The 16,861-nt window shown below is 41.5% G+C and overlaps 1 protein-coding gene across 1 annotated transcript in view; it reads left to right on the top strand.

The window, feature by feature from the left end:
- The first annotated feature begins 991 nt into the window (after positions 1-991).
- The window catches only part of TOP3B (DNA topoisomerase III beta), a 32,303-nt gene continuing 16,433 nt past the window's right edge, over positions 992-16,861 (top strand). Inside the window, 8 exon segments of the mRNA XM_070762864.1 lie at positions 992-1,132; positions 4,370-4,489; positions 6,113-6,244; positions 8,243-8,349; positions 9,265-9,339; positions 11,696-11,892; positions 15,024-15,180; positions 16,659-16,772. Of these exon segments, the coding sequence (XP_070618965.1) occupies positions 4,420-4,489; positions 6,113-6,244; positions 8,243-8,349; positions 9,265-9,339; positions 11,696-11,892; positions 15,024-15,180; positions 16,659-16,772 (852 nt within the window). The 5' untranslated portion in view covers positions 992-1,132; positions 4,370-4,419.

Genomic DNA, 16,861 nt, shown 5'->3' with positions numbered 1-16,861 from the left:
TATTTATTTATTTATTTATTATTTAGATTTGTATGCTGCCCCTCTCCTCTTCTGTTGTTGATATTATTATTATTATTATTATTATTATTATTATTATTATTATTGAAACTAAACATTAAAATGTATCACAAATATAACTGACTGGCACTAATGATTGTTGTTAGAATGGAACAGAACAGAACAGAATTCTTTATTGAAATTGTCTTTGGTGCAGATGCTCTCAGTGTACATAAAAGAAAAAGATACATTTGTCAAGAATCATGAAGTACAACACTTAATGATTGTCATAGGGGTCAAATAAGCAATCAGGAAATAATCAATGTTAATAAAAATCTTAAGGATACAAGCAACAAGTTACAGTCACACAGTCTCAAATGGGAGGAGATGGGTGATGAGAAAAAACTAATACTAATAGTTGTTGTTGATATTTATTTATTTATTTTATTCCATTTCTCTATGCCGCCCTTCTCCTTAGACTCAGGGCGGCTTACAACATGTTAGCAATAGCAATAGTTATTATTGTTGTTGTTTTTATTATTAAACATGGAACTTAGTCAACTGAACATTTAAAATGTATCCCAAATATAACTGGCTGGCGCTAATGGTTGTTGTTGTTATTGTTACTATTATATTTGTTTGCCGCCCATCTTTCTCACACACCCCTTTGAATTGCACGCGCCCTTTCCAGGTGAGAACTCCAAGAAGGCGGCATGGGGGGCCCGTCTCCATGGCAACGCGGGCGGAGGACCAGCCGGCAGGAGGGATACAGGAGCTGGCGGAGAGTATCCCCGGCCGGCTAGGGCAAAAGATGGCGGCGGAGGCGGAGGTTGGCTTCAGCTGACCCGGAAGTGGAAGCTTTCGGGGAAAGGTGGTGTCAGATGCCGCCTCCTCTTCCTCCTCCTCCTTAAACCCGCTTCTCGGCTCCGCCTCGCCGGCGTGCATTGAACCCACGGAGTAGAGAAGGCGGGGGTACCCCTTGCGGGCTGGGGAGGGGGCTACGAATCGGGGGGGGTCTTTCCTTGCACGCACCTGCCCTTGCATGTTACAAGGAGGCGAGCGAGCCTTTGCACCATTCCCACGATTGCTCGGTTGGCTTTCCCACGACAGACACGCGTCCCCGCGAGTGGGGCAGGTCAGGTGGGGTCGTGGGGTGGAAACTCCTAAGGGACGTGGGGGTTGAACTCTTGCAGGATTAAATCTTTCTCGGAATGTCCTTCAGGTTTAATCTCTGGTTTGTCAACAATTTTTTTTAAAAATCTGATTTATATTAGGATTTTACCATTGGTAACATTTAAAGATGAAGCGGGAGGAAAAGGACATTATTTAGTTATTTATTGGATTTGAAGCCGCCCCTCTCCGAGGATTCGGGGCGGCTCACAACATATATAAAAAAACAATGACACATCTAAAATCCAATTAATACAATTAAAAACCCTAAAAATCCTGTTATAATTTAAAAGACATTAGAAGATGAACGATCAAAGGAATTAGAAACTCAGAATATTATGAGATTTGGAATATTTTGTATAATTGGATAAGCAATAAAGGCAAAGGATAAAATGTGAAAGAAGGTGCAAAAAATGAGAAACATATACAAATGCAATGTAATATATGTTCTTATAAAAAGGTGATTAGGATTTTACCATCTGTAACATTTAAAGCTGAAGCCGGAGAAAAAGGACATTAGAAGATGAACTATCAAGGGAATTAGCAACTCAGGATATTATGAGATTTGGAATATTTGGTATAATTGGATAAGCAATAAAGGCAAAGGATAAAACGTGAAAGAACGTGCAAAAAATGAGAAATATAGAAATGCAATGTAGTATATGTTCTTATAAAGAGGTGATTATAAGAAATGTAACAAATTGGGGAAAAAACCGGGCATCAATCTATCAAACTATAGAAATGTTGTTTTTAAAATTTGGAAACTAAGAAATAAAACTTTAAAAATAAAGAAGACGAAGGAACGATAAATGTAGAAATGCCCCCTTTCCCCCCTCCTTTAGAATGATTGGCATCTTATTTTTCCCCCTTTCCATTTAACCATTTTTTAAATTCTTAACCCTGTTCCTGAATTCTAATGGAGAGGAATTGGGAAAAACCTCGGGGATTGCATATTTTAATTTGAAACCAGAATTGTAGCTGGACCAATTTGCAAGCAATACATTTTGTAGGAATTTTTTTGTTATGGCAATTTGATGTCTGTCGCCAAATCTCCCAAAGCTGGTAGATTTTTAACATTGGTAAAATTTGTTGTTCTTTTGCCTATTGGGTATTTCAAACAATTTTTTAATCAGAAGAATTCCTAACAAATAAGTAACATTTCTAACTAACATTTCTAACTAACCAACTAGCTAGCTTAGGAAGTCCTTAGGGAGTTGGGCGGCATATAAATTAACTTAATAAATAAATAAGTAAAACTAACTAACTAACTAACTTACATAAGAATTCAGTTGACATTATTTGGGTAGGTAAGGATCCTAAAATAACTTTTGCTATGCTGTATTTCTAATTGCAGCCTGAGGAATTCATGCTTTATTAATAGCAAAGATATTAATTTTTTTTATTGCATGCAGTTATGCTTTGTTTATTTTTGTCTGAAATGGTTCTACAACCCAGTTAATGTTTATTCCAGTACGAAAATGGTCCCAATACAAGATGATTTGTTCAAAACCTGAGTTAAACTGTATGAGACTTGGGTGTATTTGTGAGAATGCAGATATCATGTGAATGTGTAATACAGTGGAACCTCGACATACGAGCAGCTCTACTTACGAGCTACTCGAGATAAGAGCTGGGAGGGGAGCGACATTTTTGTTCGCCTCCCGAGCTCACATTCGGGATACGAGCGCCAAGGAGCTGTCTCCTGAAGCCGAACGCTAACTTCCGCGTTCAGCTTCAGGAGACAGCTGCGAAGCGGTGCGCGTGTTTTAAAAGATTGCAGCCGGCCTGGGGGGCTCGGGGGCAAGCCCCCCAGGCCGGCTGCGACGTTTTAAAACACCCGCGCCGCTTCGCAGCTGTCTCCTGAAGCCGAACGCTAACTTCCGCGTTCGGCGGCAGCAGGTTTTTTTGTTGTTGCACGGATTAATTGACTTTACATTGTTTCCTATCGGAAACAATGTTTCGTCATACAAGCGTTCCGACTTACGAGCCTCCTTCCGGAACCAATTAGTCTCGTAAGTCGGGGTTCTACTGTAGCTTAATCCTAACAGACGCCATCCATTAATCATGGAGACTCATTGAAAATTGGGCTGCATAACAGGTTTAATATATTATTGCGATGATGGTGGTTGGTTGCGCAGTCATCCAGATGTTCAGACTGGATTGGCATTTTTATCTACCCATTGGGTTTTTCCCAAGGACCTGGATTAGACAGCTGTTTTATGGTGTCCAAAGTCCCCTTGCAGGATGTTCTTTCAAAATTAACTATGGGGGTCAATTTCAAAAGCTGTTCTTTCATAATTGACCATAGGGATTTTATCAATGCTGGTTTTCAAGGGGTGTTCCAGATGTTTGCGATTGCATCCAAGGCACCTTATTTTTATTGTGGTTAGTTATACAGTCAGCCAGAAATTTAAACTTTTTTAAAAATAATTTTTATCCACCTATCAAATCCTTCCCAAGGACCTGGAACTGGTATATGTGGATGTTTGATGGTGTTAAAGAAATCACAGGACACCAGCTGTTCGAAATTAAGCTGCCTTTTGCAATTGAGGATGGGGATTTTGTCAATGCCAATGGTGTTCAAAGGGTGCTCCAGATGTTTTGTAATCGCACTCAAGAGCCTTATGACTATTACATCTTTGAACCAGTCATAAGCTATTTTTATTGAATGCTTTTATAACTTCGAATGGTGGTTAAATGGTCAAGGAATCCCTGAACAATAGAGAAGTATATTTGGAAAGTGTTTATAACCCAGTAAACATTTTCACATTAAATCTGGCAAATTCTAGTGGAAAAGAGTTTTCAAAAGGTACGTTAGGCACCAGGTGGGCAGATCTTCTGGGCAAGCAAACAAGAGAGCTAGTTGGATCTAGTGGTGAAGGCACCAGGCTAGAAAATAGGGGGCCATGAGTTCTAGTCCTGCCTTAGCTATTAAAGACACCCTGGTGACTTTGGGCCAATTGCCAGGAGACGGTGAGTTCTAGTTTTTTCTTAGCTAGGAAAGCCAGATGGGTGACTCTCTCTGTCAGCCCAGTCCACCTCACAAGGTTGTCGTTGTGGGGCAAAAAGGAGGAGGAAGAGGTTGTACATGTGTTTGTAAAGATAATAAAGGTGGGATACCAACAAATAAATAGAGATATTTTTCATCCCTCCTTTCAAAAGGATTCAATAAGGTTGTTGTTGTTTTTTCTTTCTTCTTTAGGTGGAAATAATTTTCTTTCGGTTTGAAGGCTCCATCACCATTACCTAAAGATGAAGATAGTCCTTATGGTAGCCGAGAAGCCCTCCCTGGCTCAGTCCATCGCCAAAATTCTTTCAAGAGGTTTGTGTTAAGGAGTGTGCAGAGCTGTCTCTGAGTGAGCAAAGATACATGTACACAAAGGAAACGTGGAGATCTAGCAGATAGCTCAAAGATAAGAGTAATAATTCAGTAGTACAATCCAGTTACATTTAGTGTATAAAACATTATTTACTTTGGCAAATATCTTAGTCAACAACAGTCCTAGTCATACACAGTTAAATCAGTCAATGATTCTCAATACATATACAATACAATAAGCCTTACTTGTCCAGCTTACAAATACATAAACCATCATTGGAACACACAGTTCTTACTACAGCGTAGTCACAAAGACAAACAGAAATAGCAGAGAGAATTACACATTTGGCTCCCTCTTATGGCAATCCATGGTACTAGCTCTTAAAGCAATAGTGTTCTAATACATATAAGTATATAACGTTGGTCTATTTTATGTACTGTACTGCCAAACCCAACTAGTTATGTACATAGTACTAACAGTTTGGAAAACAAATTATATTCTGATAATATTAATCACAATTTTGACTCTGGGTAGCTTATAATTTAAGAAATAGATTATTGTGAAAATATTACCATGTCTCCCCAAAAATTACCCCTCCCCTGAAAATACCATTTCTTTTGGTTAAGGTTAGCAAGACAGAGTTGGAAATAAGGTAAGATGGCAAGAGGAGCCCCATTTCGGTCCACCCCCCCCCCCCAAAATAATAAGACCTCCCCGAAAATAAGGCCAAGCGTTATTTCTAGAGTTAAAAAAAATATAAGTCAGGGTTTTATTTTTGGGGAAACATGGTAAAAATGTTTCAAAACGACAAAAACCATAGAAACTATCCACATTAATTATCAATATATAAGTATAATTATTGGGCTTCTAAATTAAATATAATGGACGTACAATAAAACAAAACATTAATAAAGTGCAATTAGAATTAGAATAGAAAACAATTTTTTATAGGCCAAGTGATTGCACACACAAGGAATTTGTCTTTAGTGCATATGCTTTCAGTGTACATAAAATAAAAGATACATTTGTCAAGAATCATGAAGTATAATACTTAATGATTGTCATAGGGTATAAATAAGCAATTAAATCATGGAGTAGAATTAGATTAGAATTAGAGTAGAGTAGAATTGAATAGAATAGAATAGAATTGAATTTTTTTAATGGCCAAGTGTGATTGGACACACATGGAATTTGTCTTTGGTACATATGCTCTCAGTGTACATAAAAGTAAAGATACATTTGTCAAGAATCATGATTTCATAGGGGTCAAATTAGCAATCAGGAAACAATTAATATTAATCATATGTATACAAGCAACAAGTTACAGTCATAAGTAGGAGGAGATGGGTGATAGGAACAAAGACTAATAGTGATAGTAATGCAGCCTTAATGAATACTTTAACAATGGTAATAGTAAGACATTTACCTTAAAATAAATGCTGTTATCATTTTGATTTTAAGGTAACGATGTATACTTGTTGCATGCTCTTATCTCTCTCTTTTTAAAAAAAATGTTTTGCTTATTTCTTAAAAAGATCTCTTTGAAGTTGTAAACTTCAAAGGCTGTAATATTTGACCTTTTTTTTGGTGATGCAATATTGTTGGGGTTTTTTCGCCCACTGTAGGAAACATGTCTTCTCGCAAAGGGTTAAACGGGGCGTGTTCTGTCTATGAATTCACTGGTTCTTTCATTGGACAAACCGTCCACTTCAAGATGACGTCAGTATGTGGTCATGTGATGACGCTGGATTTTATAGGTAAAACAATCATTCTTGGCTATTTTCTTCCACTTTGTTGTAAGTTGAAAGTGAGAGTGACAGAAACATAGAAACATAGAAGACTGACGGCAGAAAAAGACCTCATGCTCCATCTAGTCTGCCCTTATACTATTTTCTGTATTTTATCTTAGGATGGATCTATGTTTATCCCAGGCATGTTTAAATTCAGTTACTGTGGATTTATCAACCACGTCTGCTGGAAGTTTGTTCCAAGGATCTACTACTCTTTCAGTAAAATAATATTTTCTCACGTTGCTTCTGATCTTTCCCCCAACTAACTTCGGATTGTGTCCCCTTGTTCTTGTGTTCACTTTCCTATTAAAAACACTTCCCTCCTGAACCTTACTTAACCCTTTAACATATTTAAATGTTTCGATCATGTCCCCCCCTTTTCCTTCTGTCCTCCAGACTATATAGATTGAGTTCATTAAGTCTTTCCTGATACATTTTATGCTTAAGACTTTCCACCATTCTTGTAGCCCGTCTTTGGACCCGTTCAATTTTATCAATCTCTTTTTGTAGGTGAGGTCTCCAGAACTGAACACAGTATTCCAAATGTGGTCTCACTAGCACTCTATACAGCAGGATCATAATCTCCCTCTTCCTGCTTGTTATACCTCTAGCTTGTTATACCTCTGCAATGCAGTTTCAAGGCAGTGGTGAATTCCAATCTTTTTTTTACTACCGATTTGGTGGGCGTGGCAGGGAAAAGATACTGGAAAATCCCCATTCCCTCCCCACTCTGGAGCAGCCAGAGGTGGTATTGGTCGGTTCTCTGAACTAACAAATTTTTCGGAGTATAAGACGCACCTTAGTTTTTTGGGAGGAAAATAGGGAAAAGAATCTGCTTACCAGGTATTCATCTGGCTAGCGTGCTTAGCCAGCATGTTATTTTATCCCCTGGTTAGGGCTTAAAAAAACACCTTATTCAGAGAGAGTAACAATGAAAGAGCTTGCAAGCTGGTAAGAGCTGAGAACATCCTTAGCACCTGGTTAGGGCTGGAAAGAAACATTCAGAGCAAGTAAAGCAATGAAAAAAAGAATTACAAAGGCAGGGTTTGGAAAACATTCCCTGCAGAGAGTAACAATGAAAGAGCTTGCAAGCTGGTAAGAGCTGGGAACATCCTTAGCACCTGGTTAGGGCTGGAAAGAAATTTATTCGGAGCAAGTTAGAGCAATAAAAAAAAACCCTGCAAAGACTTAGGGCTTGGAAAACATTCTTTGCAGAGGGAAACAATGAAAGAACCTGCAAGGTAAGAGCTGGGAAGATCGTTAGCAGCTAGTTAGGGCTGGAAGAAAAAAAACCCCTACATTCAGAGTATATGAGGCACCCAAATTATCAGCCTCTTTTTGGGAGAAAAAAGGGGTGTCATATACTGTACTCCGAAAAACATGGTACTGAAAATGTCTGCTACTGGTTCTCCAGAACCTGCTGGATTTTACTGCTGTTTCAAGGGAATTTCAACCAGGGAATGTCCCAAGTCTTTAAAAAAGTATGGATAGACCTTGACTTGAGCTACTTGACTTGAGGTTAAAATTTATGAAAGCGAAACATTTCTTAAGTGACTTTTTGTTTTTTGCCCCATTTGATGACTTTTTTGGCCACTGTTGTGAAGTGAACCTGGCTTCTCCAGCTTCACAAAGATGATGTGAGCCGCCCCGAGTCTTCGGAGAGGGGCGTCATACAAATCTAATACATTATTATTATTATTTATTCATTCATTCATTCATTCATTCAAAACAGTATAACAATGGAACAAATCTAATAATAAAATATATAAAAACCCCAACAATTAAAAACCGTACAGCACATATGCACCAAACGTGAAATATAATAAGCCTGGGGGAGATGTCTTAGTTCCCCCATGCCTGGCGATATAGGTGGGTCTTAAGTAACTTGCGAAAGACAAGGAGGGTATTATTATTATTATTATTATTATTATTATTATTATTATTATGTTATCCGCTCTTTTTTAGGAAAATACAACAACTGGGATAAAGTTGACCCCGCTGAACTTTTTAGCAAAGCGCCAACCGAAAAGAAAGAAGCCAACCCCAAACTAAACATGGTGAAATTCTTACAGGTAACTTGCTTAGAAATTTATAAATATTGATGGACCTGATTGTGAGAGCCAGGTTGATCTTTTTCGACCGGTCTACGTAAATAAGTAAAAAACCCATCTGTGGGGTGCCCCTTCCGGTCCTTGGAAGATGTCCCTTCCGGTCCTTGGAAACACTTTCTATGGAACCGGTCACTGGTGCCCCAAAGGTCGCAGGTCGCTGGCTTAGGGTCCATCCCATTCAGCTGTCCAAATTGGTAGAAACGGGTGGCCTTTAAAAAAATTGTTTATGTACAGTGGTACCTCTACTTTTCTAGATTAGAACCGGGTATTCAAGATTTTTTGCTTCTTCTCAAGAACCATTTTCCACTTAGAAACCTGAGCCTCCGAAACTGTAACCAGGAAAGGCAGGGAGAAGCCTCCGTGGGGCCTCTCTAGGAATCTCCTGGGAGGAAACAGGGCCGGAAAAGGCATGGAAAAATTTCCCAGGAAATTTGAGAGCGGCACAAAGGCCCGGCCAGTTTCCTGCCATTCCCCCTTTAATCCCAGCCATCTTGGGCTTTTCTGGGCTGCCAGAGGAGCCTTTCGGTGGCGCTTAAGGAGGCTTTGGCAGCCCAGAGTGAACGAAGCATTTTCCTTTCTCTGGGTGCTTGGAAAGGGAATAAACCTCTGTCAGCGCCCAGAGAAAAGAAACACTCCCTTCACTCTGGGCAGCGACTGTCCTCCTCCTCTTCTTCCACCTCCTCCTCCCACCCAAATTCCGAGTTTTTATTTCTTTTGTAATGGGTTTGCAGGCATTATTAGCTTTTACATTGATTCCTATGGGAAAAATTGCTTCTACTTACAAACTTTTCTACTTAAGAACCTGGTCCGGAACGAATTAAGTTCTTAAGTAGAGGAACCACTGTATTCTGTTTTCTTTGGGTTTTTTTGATTCAGGTGGAAGGGAGAGCTTGCGATTACGTTGTCCTGTGGCTGGATTGCGACAAGGAAGGTGAAAATATATGCTTTGAGGTAACATTGTTGTTGTTGTTGTTGTTGTTGTTATTATTATTATTATTATTTATTGAATTTGTATGCCGCCCCTCTCCGCAGACTCGGGGCGGCTAACAACAGCCGTAAAACAGTACAACAAAATCCAATACTAAAAAACAGTTAAAAACCCATTATATAAAAACCAATCATACATACAAACATACCATGCATAAAATTGTAAAGGCCTAGGGGGAAAGTGTATTTCAGTTCCCCCATGCCTGGCGGCAGAGGTGGGTTTTAAGCAGCTTACGAAAGGCAAGGAGGGTGGGGGCAATTCTAATCTCTGGGGGGAGTTGGTTCCAGAGGGTCGGGGCCGCCACAGAGAAGGCTCTTTCTCTGGGTCCCACCAAGCGACATTGTTTGGTTGACGGGACCGGGAGAAGACCCACTCTGTGGGACCTAACTGGTCGCTGGGATTCGTGCAGCAGAAGGCAGTCCCTGACATGTCTCATGATCAAACTGAAAACTTTAGTTTAACCAGGTTGTCCCAAAGGTGCTTTTGGTTTTTTGCAGGAGGCAACTAGACTTTTTCGTTTTTGTTTTCCTTTTGAAGACGTTTCACTTTTCACCCCAGAAGCACAGCACAGGAAAAAAAAAAAAATCAGTTTTCATACTTAACAGCAATTGCAGCATCCCTGTGGTCAATTGATCAACATTTGTGTTGGTTATGACCTATAAAGCCCTTCATGGCATCGGACCAGAATATCTCAGAGACTGCCTTCTGGCGCAAGAATCCCAGCGACCGATTAGGTCCCACAGAGTTGGCCTTCTCCAGGTCCTGTCGATTAAACAATGTCGTTTGGCGGGACCCAGGGGAAGAGCCTTCTCTGTGGCAGCCCCGACCCTCTGGAATCAACTCCCCCCAGAGATTAAGATTGCCCCCACCCTCCTTGCCTTTTGCAAACGCCTTAAAACCCACCTCCGTCATCAGACATTTACAAAATACAATAACAAAACAACAAAAAGAACAACACCATAATCAATAACAACCAACGTATAATTTACATCATCATGTAAGAAGGGAAAATATAACTTCTTCTATTATTAAATATTTTATATTCTGGTAAATACAACCGGTATCCACTATTATTCATTTTGGTTATCTATATTTTATCTATATGAAATTATTTCCTAGCCGCCTTCTATACACTCTTTATTAAATGTTTAGTTTCCTAAAGATCTTTATTTCTATATATCTATTACACACATATCATACCCCGCATTCCCACACTCCCGATATGTGCACATGCCAGTCGGCGTGAGATTTAGCTTCTGTGCATGCGCAGCAAGCAAAGTGTCGCACAAGGACACTCTCGTGTGCAAGATTTTGCATGTTTTCGGCTTTTTTTTTTTTGCTTCTGCACATGCGTGGAAGCAAAAATATTGCCGAAAATAGGCAAAATCTCTCACACAAGAGCATCCTTGAGATTTCGCTTGCTACGCATGCACAGAAGCTAAATTTATTTATTTATTTATTTATTTATTTATCTATCTATCTATTTGTCTATCTATTTATCTATCTATCTATCTATCTATCTATTTATTTATCTATTTGTCTGTCTATCTATCTATCTATCTAATCTATCTACCTAATCTATCTATCTAATCTATCTATCTATCTATCTATCTATCTATCTAATCTATCTATCTATCTAATCTATCTATCTAATCTATCTATCTATCTATCTATCTATCTATCTATCTATCTATCTATCTATCTATCTATCTATCTATCTATCTGATTTGTATGCCGCCCCTCTCCGAAGACTCGGGGCGGCTCACAACAGCAATAAAAAACAGTATAACAATGGAACAAATCTAATAATAAAATATATAAAAACCCCAACAATTAAAAACCATACAGCACATACACACCAAACGTGAAATATAATAAGCCTGGGGGAGATGTCTTAGTTCCCCCATGCCTGGCGATATAGGTGGGTCTTAAGTAACTTGCGAAAGACAAGGAGGGTGGGGGCCGTTCTAATCTCCGGGGGGGGGGAGTTGACTCCAGAGGGTCGGGGCCACCACAGAGAAGGCTCTTCCCCTGGGGCCCGCCAAACGACATTGTTTGGTTCGACGGGACCCGGAGAAGGCCAACTCTGTGGGATCTTATCGGCCGCTGGGATTCGTGCGGTAGAAGGTGGTTCCAGAGGTATTCTGGTCCAACACCAACGGGCGCATGCGTGCTCACTGGATGCTCAGTGGCCGCGCCAACCCTGGAGAACATACTGGTATTGGCCGATAAGTGGAACGCTCACCTGGTTGGGCTCATTTGTGGTCGTAAGCCGAGGACTCCCTGCCTACCCCACAAATTTGGCTCCCTTGCTTCTAGGTGCTGGATGCGACCCTGCCTGTGATGAACAAACCCCGCGGGAGCGAGAAGACGGTCTACCGAGCCAAATTCAGCTCCATCACGGACACGGATATTTGCAACGCCATGAACCAGCTGGGCGAACCCAACCACAATGAAGCTCTGTCGGTGGACGCGCGGCAAGAGTTAGATTTGAGGATCGGCTGTGCGTTTACGAGGTTTGTAACCAGGTCTCCTGTCTTGGCTTATTTTTCCTGGGGACTTTCCTGGGGAACTAGTTTGGCCGTTCCATGCCCCTCTTCCAAATCTGTTATACTGTTAGTGCAGTTAAACCTCAATGTAGCCAGGGGTGGACAGCAGGCAGGACGGGGTCGAACGCAGTCCCACCAGTGGAAATTTTATTTATTTATTTATTGGATTTGTATGCCGCCCCTCTCCGAGGACTCGGGGCAGTTCACAACAGGGACCACCTTCTGCTGCACGAATCCCAGCGACCAGTTAGGTCCCACAGAGTGGGCCTTCTCCGGGTCCCGTCAACTAAACAATGTCGCTTGGCGGGACCCAGGGGAAGAGCCTTCTCTGTGGCGGCCCCGGCTCTCTGGAACCAACTCCCCTCAGAGATTAGAATTGCCCCCACCCTCCTTGCCTTTCGTAAGCTGCTTAAAACCCACCTCTGCTGCCAGGCATGGGGGAATTGAGATACTTTTTCCCCCTAGGCCTTTACAATTTTATGCATGGTATGTTTGTATGTATGTTTGGTTTTTATAATAATGGGTTTTTAACTGTTTTTTAGTATTGGTTTATTATTATATGCTTTTTTATTACTGTTGTTAGCCGCCCCGAGTCTGCGGAGAGGGGCGGCATACAAATCCAATAAATAAATAAATAAAATAAATAGACATAAATGAAGCTGTGTGCCCAGCTGACCATCCCACCCTCCCCCTCCGATAAGTGTTGCAGGGGGGGGGGCATTTCCTCCCCCCTCTTTTCTCAACAGCTGATTGGCACCCTTTCGCCTAGCTACCCAGCCCGAGGCAGGTGGGGTGACCCAGGAAGGAGAGCGCGGGAAACGCGAAGCAAATTAATAATAATTAATAATAATAATTTATTAGATTTGTATGCCAGAGAGCGACACTGGTGAGGTTGTAAGTCGAGGACTTAGCAGTTCACTTGAACGGTGATGATCGTTCAAGCCACTCCCACCTGGTCACATGGCCGGCAAGCTGCTCCTACCCAGTCACGTGATCACCCACAAGATAAGCCACACCCACAGTGCGGCAGTAAAAATTTTGGCTGCCCATTACTGGACGTGTCCCGTCCCGCCACAAGAGAACTCAAATAACCAGAAATGTCCTCAGACAGCTGATCGTGTTGAGGACAAGATTTTAGCCTCCAGAATATCAGACTACCTGTCAGGTCTGCTTCGCTCAATATTTAGGAAACTCAAAGAGCCCCTTTTGTAATACATTTTCCAATCCGGCATTCCGAATCCCCCTCTATTTTTTATGTCTTGTAAATCTACTATCTTTACCCTTGATTTTTTACCTTGCCATATGAATTTGGATATTATTTTATTTAATTTCGTAAAAAATTTAGAGTACAATTTTATTGGTATGGTTTGAAATAGGTATAGAAATTTCGGAAGTATACTCATTTTAATTGATGCTATTCTTCCCATCAGTGACAATTGTAGCTTACTCCATTTTTCTAATTCTACTTTGGTTTGGTTTACTAGTTTTGTATAATTATCTTCTTTTACTGTTGAACATCTATTGGTTAAATTTATTCCTAAATATTTAATTTTTTTTGTGCTAGTGAATCCTAATTTAGTTTCTAATTCCTCAAGAGTCCCTTTTGAACTTCAAAGGTCATCTTTTTGCTAAATCAAAAGTGAATGCCTCAAAAAGGAAAAAGTTGGGAGAGATGCCTATTACAAAGTAACCCCAACACCCCCTTGGCAATTCACCCAATCCCCATTGTCCATCTTCGTCAGGTGGGTGCATCTTCGCTGGCGCGTCACCCTGTTGGAATGTCTGGCCGTTAACCTTGCCGTTATAAGCAGCTCTGCTCTGTGTAACTGTGCCAGCTGTGTAGCTGCCCCCCTTCATCACCCCTTCTCATGAGAAACGAAACTTCCCTGGATTCCTCCAGCAGACTTCGCCCCCTCCAAACCCAAGCACCTCCCTCCACCCCCCACCCCTCTACCCCCCACACCCCACCCCCATTTCGACTATTGTAATGCTCTCTACATGGGGCTACCTTTGAAAAGTGTTCGGAAACTTCAGATCGTGCAGAATGCAGCTGCGAGAGCAATCATGGGCTTTCCCAAATATGCCCATGTTACACCAACACTCTGCAGTCTGCATTGGTTGCCGATCAGTTTCCGGTCACAATTCAAAGTGTTGGTCATCACCTATAAAGCCCTTCATGGCACCGGACCAGGGTATCTACGAGACAGCCTTCTGCCGCATGAATCCCAGCGACCGGTTAGGTCCCACAGAGTGGGCCTTCTCCGGGTCCCGTCAACAAAACAATGTCGTTTGGCGGGGCCCAGGGGAAAAGCCTTCTCTGTGGCGGCCCCGGCCCTCTGGAACCAGCTTCCCCCGGAGATTAGAATTGCCCCCCACCCTCCTCGCCTTTCGTAAGCTTCTTAAAACCCGCCTCTGCCGTCAGGCATGGGGGAACTGAGATATTCTTTCCCCCTAAGCCTTTACAATTTATGCATGTTATGTTTGTTTGTAGGGATGTTTGGATTTATATGATGTTTTTTATTACTGTTGTTAGCCGCCCTGAGTCTACGGAGAGGGGCGGCATACAAATCCAATAAATAAATAAATAAATTTCTTATGACAGCCAAAGCACAGCTGAAGATAGGAAGAAACCAAGCAAGGCTGACACTAACAAAGTTGGGAGGTGTTCTGTGCACAGCCCTGGGAGCTAACCCACCGACTCAAAAATCCTTTAATTTATTTTATGATTAGTTGGGGGAAAGATCAAAGCAACGTGAGAAAATATTATTTGACTGAAAGAGTAGTAGATCCTTGGAACAAACTTCCAGCAGACGTGGTAGATAAATCCACAGTAACTGAATTTAAACATGCCTGGGATAAACATAGATCCATCCTAAGATAAAATACAGAAAATAGTATAAGGGCAGACTAGATGGACCAGGAGGTCTCTTTCTGCCGTCAGACTTCTATGTTTCTATAAAATCAAACCCTTTATTGATATAAGCATGCACATAACGAAAAGCAGATTTTAAACTGCAAGGGAAAAGGAGTTATTTTTTGGCAGTGGCAGCTACACTGTTCTTCTATTTTGTATTTATGTTCTCTATCTTTTTGTACAGGTTTCAGACAAAATACTTCCAGGGTAAATACGGCAATTTAGACAGTTCGCTGATCTCCTTTGGGCCTTGTCAGACGCCCACCCTGGGATTTTGTGTGGAGCGCCATGATAAAATCCAGTCCTTCAAACCCGAGACCTACTGGGTGTTGCAAGCCAAGGTAAACTGCTCCTGATTCTTCTGGCCTCCAATTGTTTCGGGAGCTTACATCCCACCCCAAAACTCATAAGGGTAGCTCTCAATATAATAATAATGATGATGATGATGATGATGATGATGATGATGTCAGTACAACACAGCAAACGAGATCACTATGCTGGATTTCGTATTTCATCACCAGTCGGGCACTTCCCAAGCACCTAGGACTGCGTGATGTAGCGGCGAATTATGTTTGCCGATCCCAGTAAAGCGGCCTTTTGCAATTGACAGATGGAGATTTTGTCAATTCTGATGGTTTTCAAATGTCCGCTGAGATCCTTTGGCACTGCGCCCAGCGTGCCAAGTACCACTTTCACTGGCTTATGCCAGAGTCGTTGCAGCTCGATTTTTAGATCTTCGTATTTAACTAATTTCTCTAGCTGCTTCTCCTCAATTCTGCTGTCTCCTGGGATTGCGATGTCGATGATAATAATAATAATAATAATAATAATAATAATAATAATAATAATAATAACAACAACAACAATAACAATAATATAATTATAATTATAATTTATTAGACTTGCATGCCGCCCCTCTCCGGAGACTCGGAGTACAGTACAGTGGTAGCTCTACTTATGAACTTAATTCGTTCCATTACCATGTTAAGTAGAAAAGTTTGTAAGAAGAAGCAATTTTTCCCATAGGAATCAATAATAATGTGTGCGACTGGGGAAACCACATGGAGGGTGGAGGCCCTGTTTCCTCCCAGGAGATTCCTAGAGAGGCCCCACGGAGGCTTCTCCCCGCTTTTTCTGGCCCTGTTTCCTCCCAGGAGATTCCTAGAGAGGCCCCATGGAGGCTTCTCCTCGCCTTTTCCGGCCCTGTTTCCTCCCAGGAGATTCCTAGAGAGGCCCCACGGAGGCTTCTCCCCGCTTTTTCCGGCCCTGTTTCTTCCCAGGAGATTCCTAGAGAGGGCCCATGGAGGCTTCTCCCTGCCTTTTCCCGTACTGTTTCCTCCCAGGAGATTCCTAGAGAGGCCACATGGAGGCTTTTCCCCGCCTTTTCCGGCCCTGTTTCCTCCCTGGAGATTCCTAGAGAGGCTCCACAGAGGCTACTCCCTGTCTTTTCCGGTTACAGTTTCGGAGGCTCGGGTGTGTAAGTGGAAAATGGTTCTTGAGAACAGGCAAAAAAATCTTGAACACCCGATTCTTATCTAGAAAGGTTTGTAAGTAGAGGCGTTCTTAGGTAGAGGTACCACTGTAGTTTCTTTTAGTAGCCATTCAACGTTATGACGGACCCTGAAAAAAATGATTTATGACCATTTTTTCACATTTATGGCGATTGAAACATCCTCAGGTGGCCAAAGGGACGCAGTGGCTAAGCAGCTAAGACACAGAGCATGTCGATCAAAAAAGTCGGCAGTTTGACAGTTCGAATCCCTAGCACCGCGGTATTTTGTTTTTGTGAAAGTTTTTCTAAAAGCTTTCTTCTCGTCAGGTTATTCCTGAAAAAGACAGTTGTTTGACTCTGGACTGGGACAGAGTCAGGATCTTTGACCGAGAAATCGCTCAGATGTTTTTGAACCTAACAAAAATCGCGAAGGAAGCCAAGGTGAGACTCCATTAGCATTGTCTGCAAATGGATTTGTGTTCCTTTCAATGGTAAATTTAATCTACCTTGTGTCATAAATAATGTTAATT

Source organism: Erythrolamprus reginae, chromosome 10, assembly GCF_031021105.1.
Source record: "Erythrolamprus reginae isolate rEryReg1 chromosome 10, rEryReg1.hap1, whole genome shotgun sequence".
NCBI classification, from domain to species: Eukaryota; Metazoa; Chordata; class Lepidosauria; order Squamata; family Dipsadidae; genus Erythrolamprus; species Erythrolamprus reginae.
The sequence above is the reverse complement of the archived record's forward strand: the minus strand, read 5'-3'. Positions and strand labels throughout refer to the sequence as shown.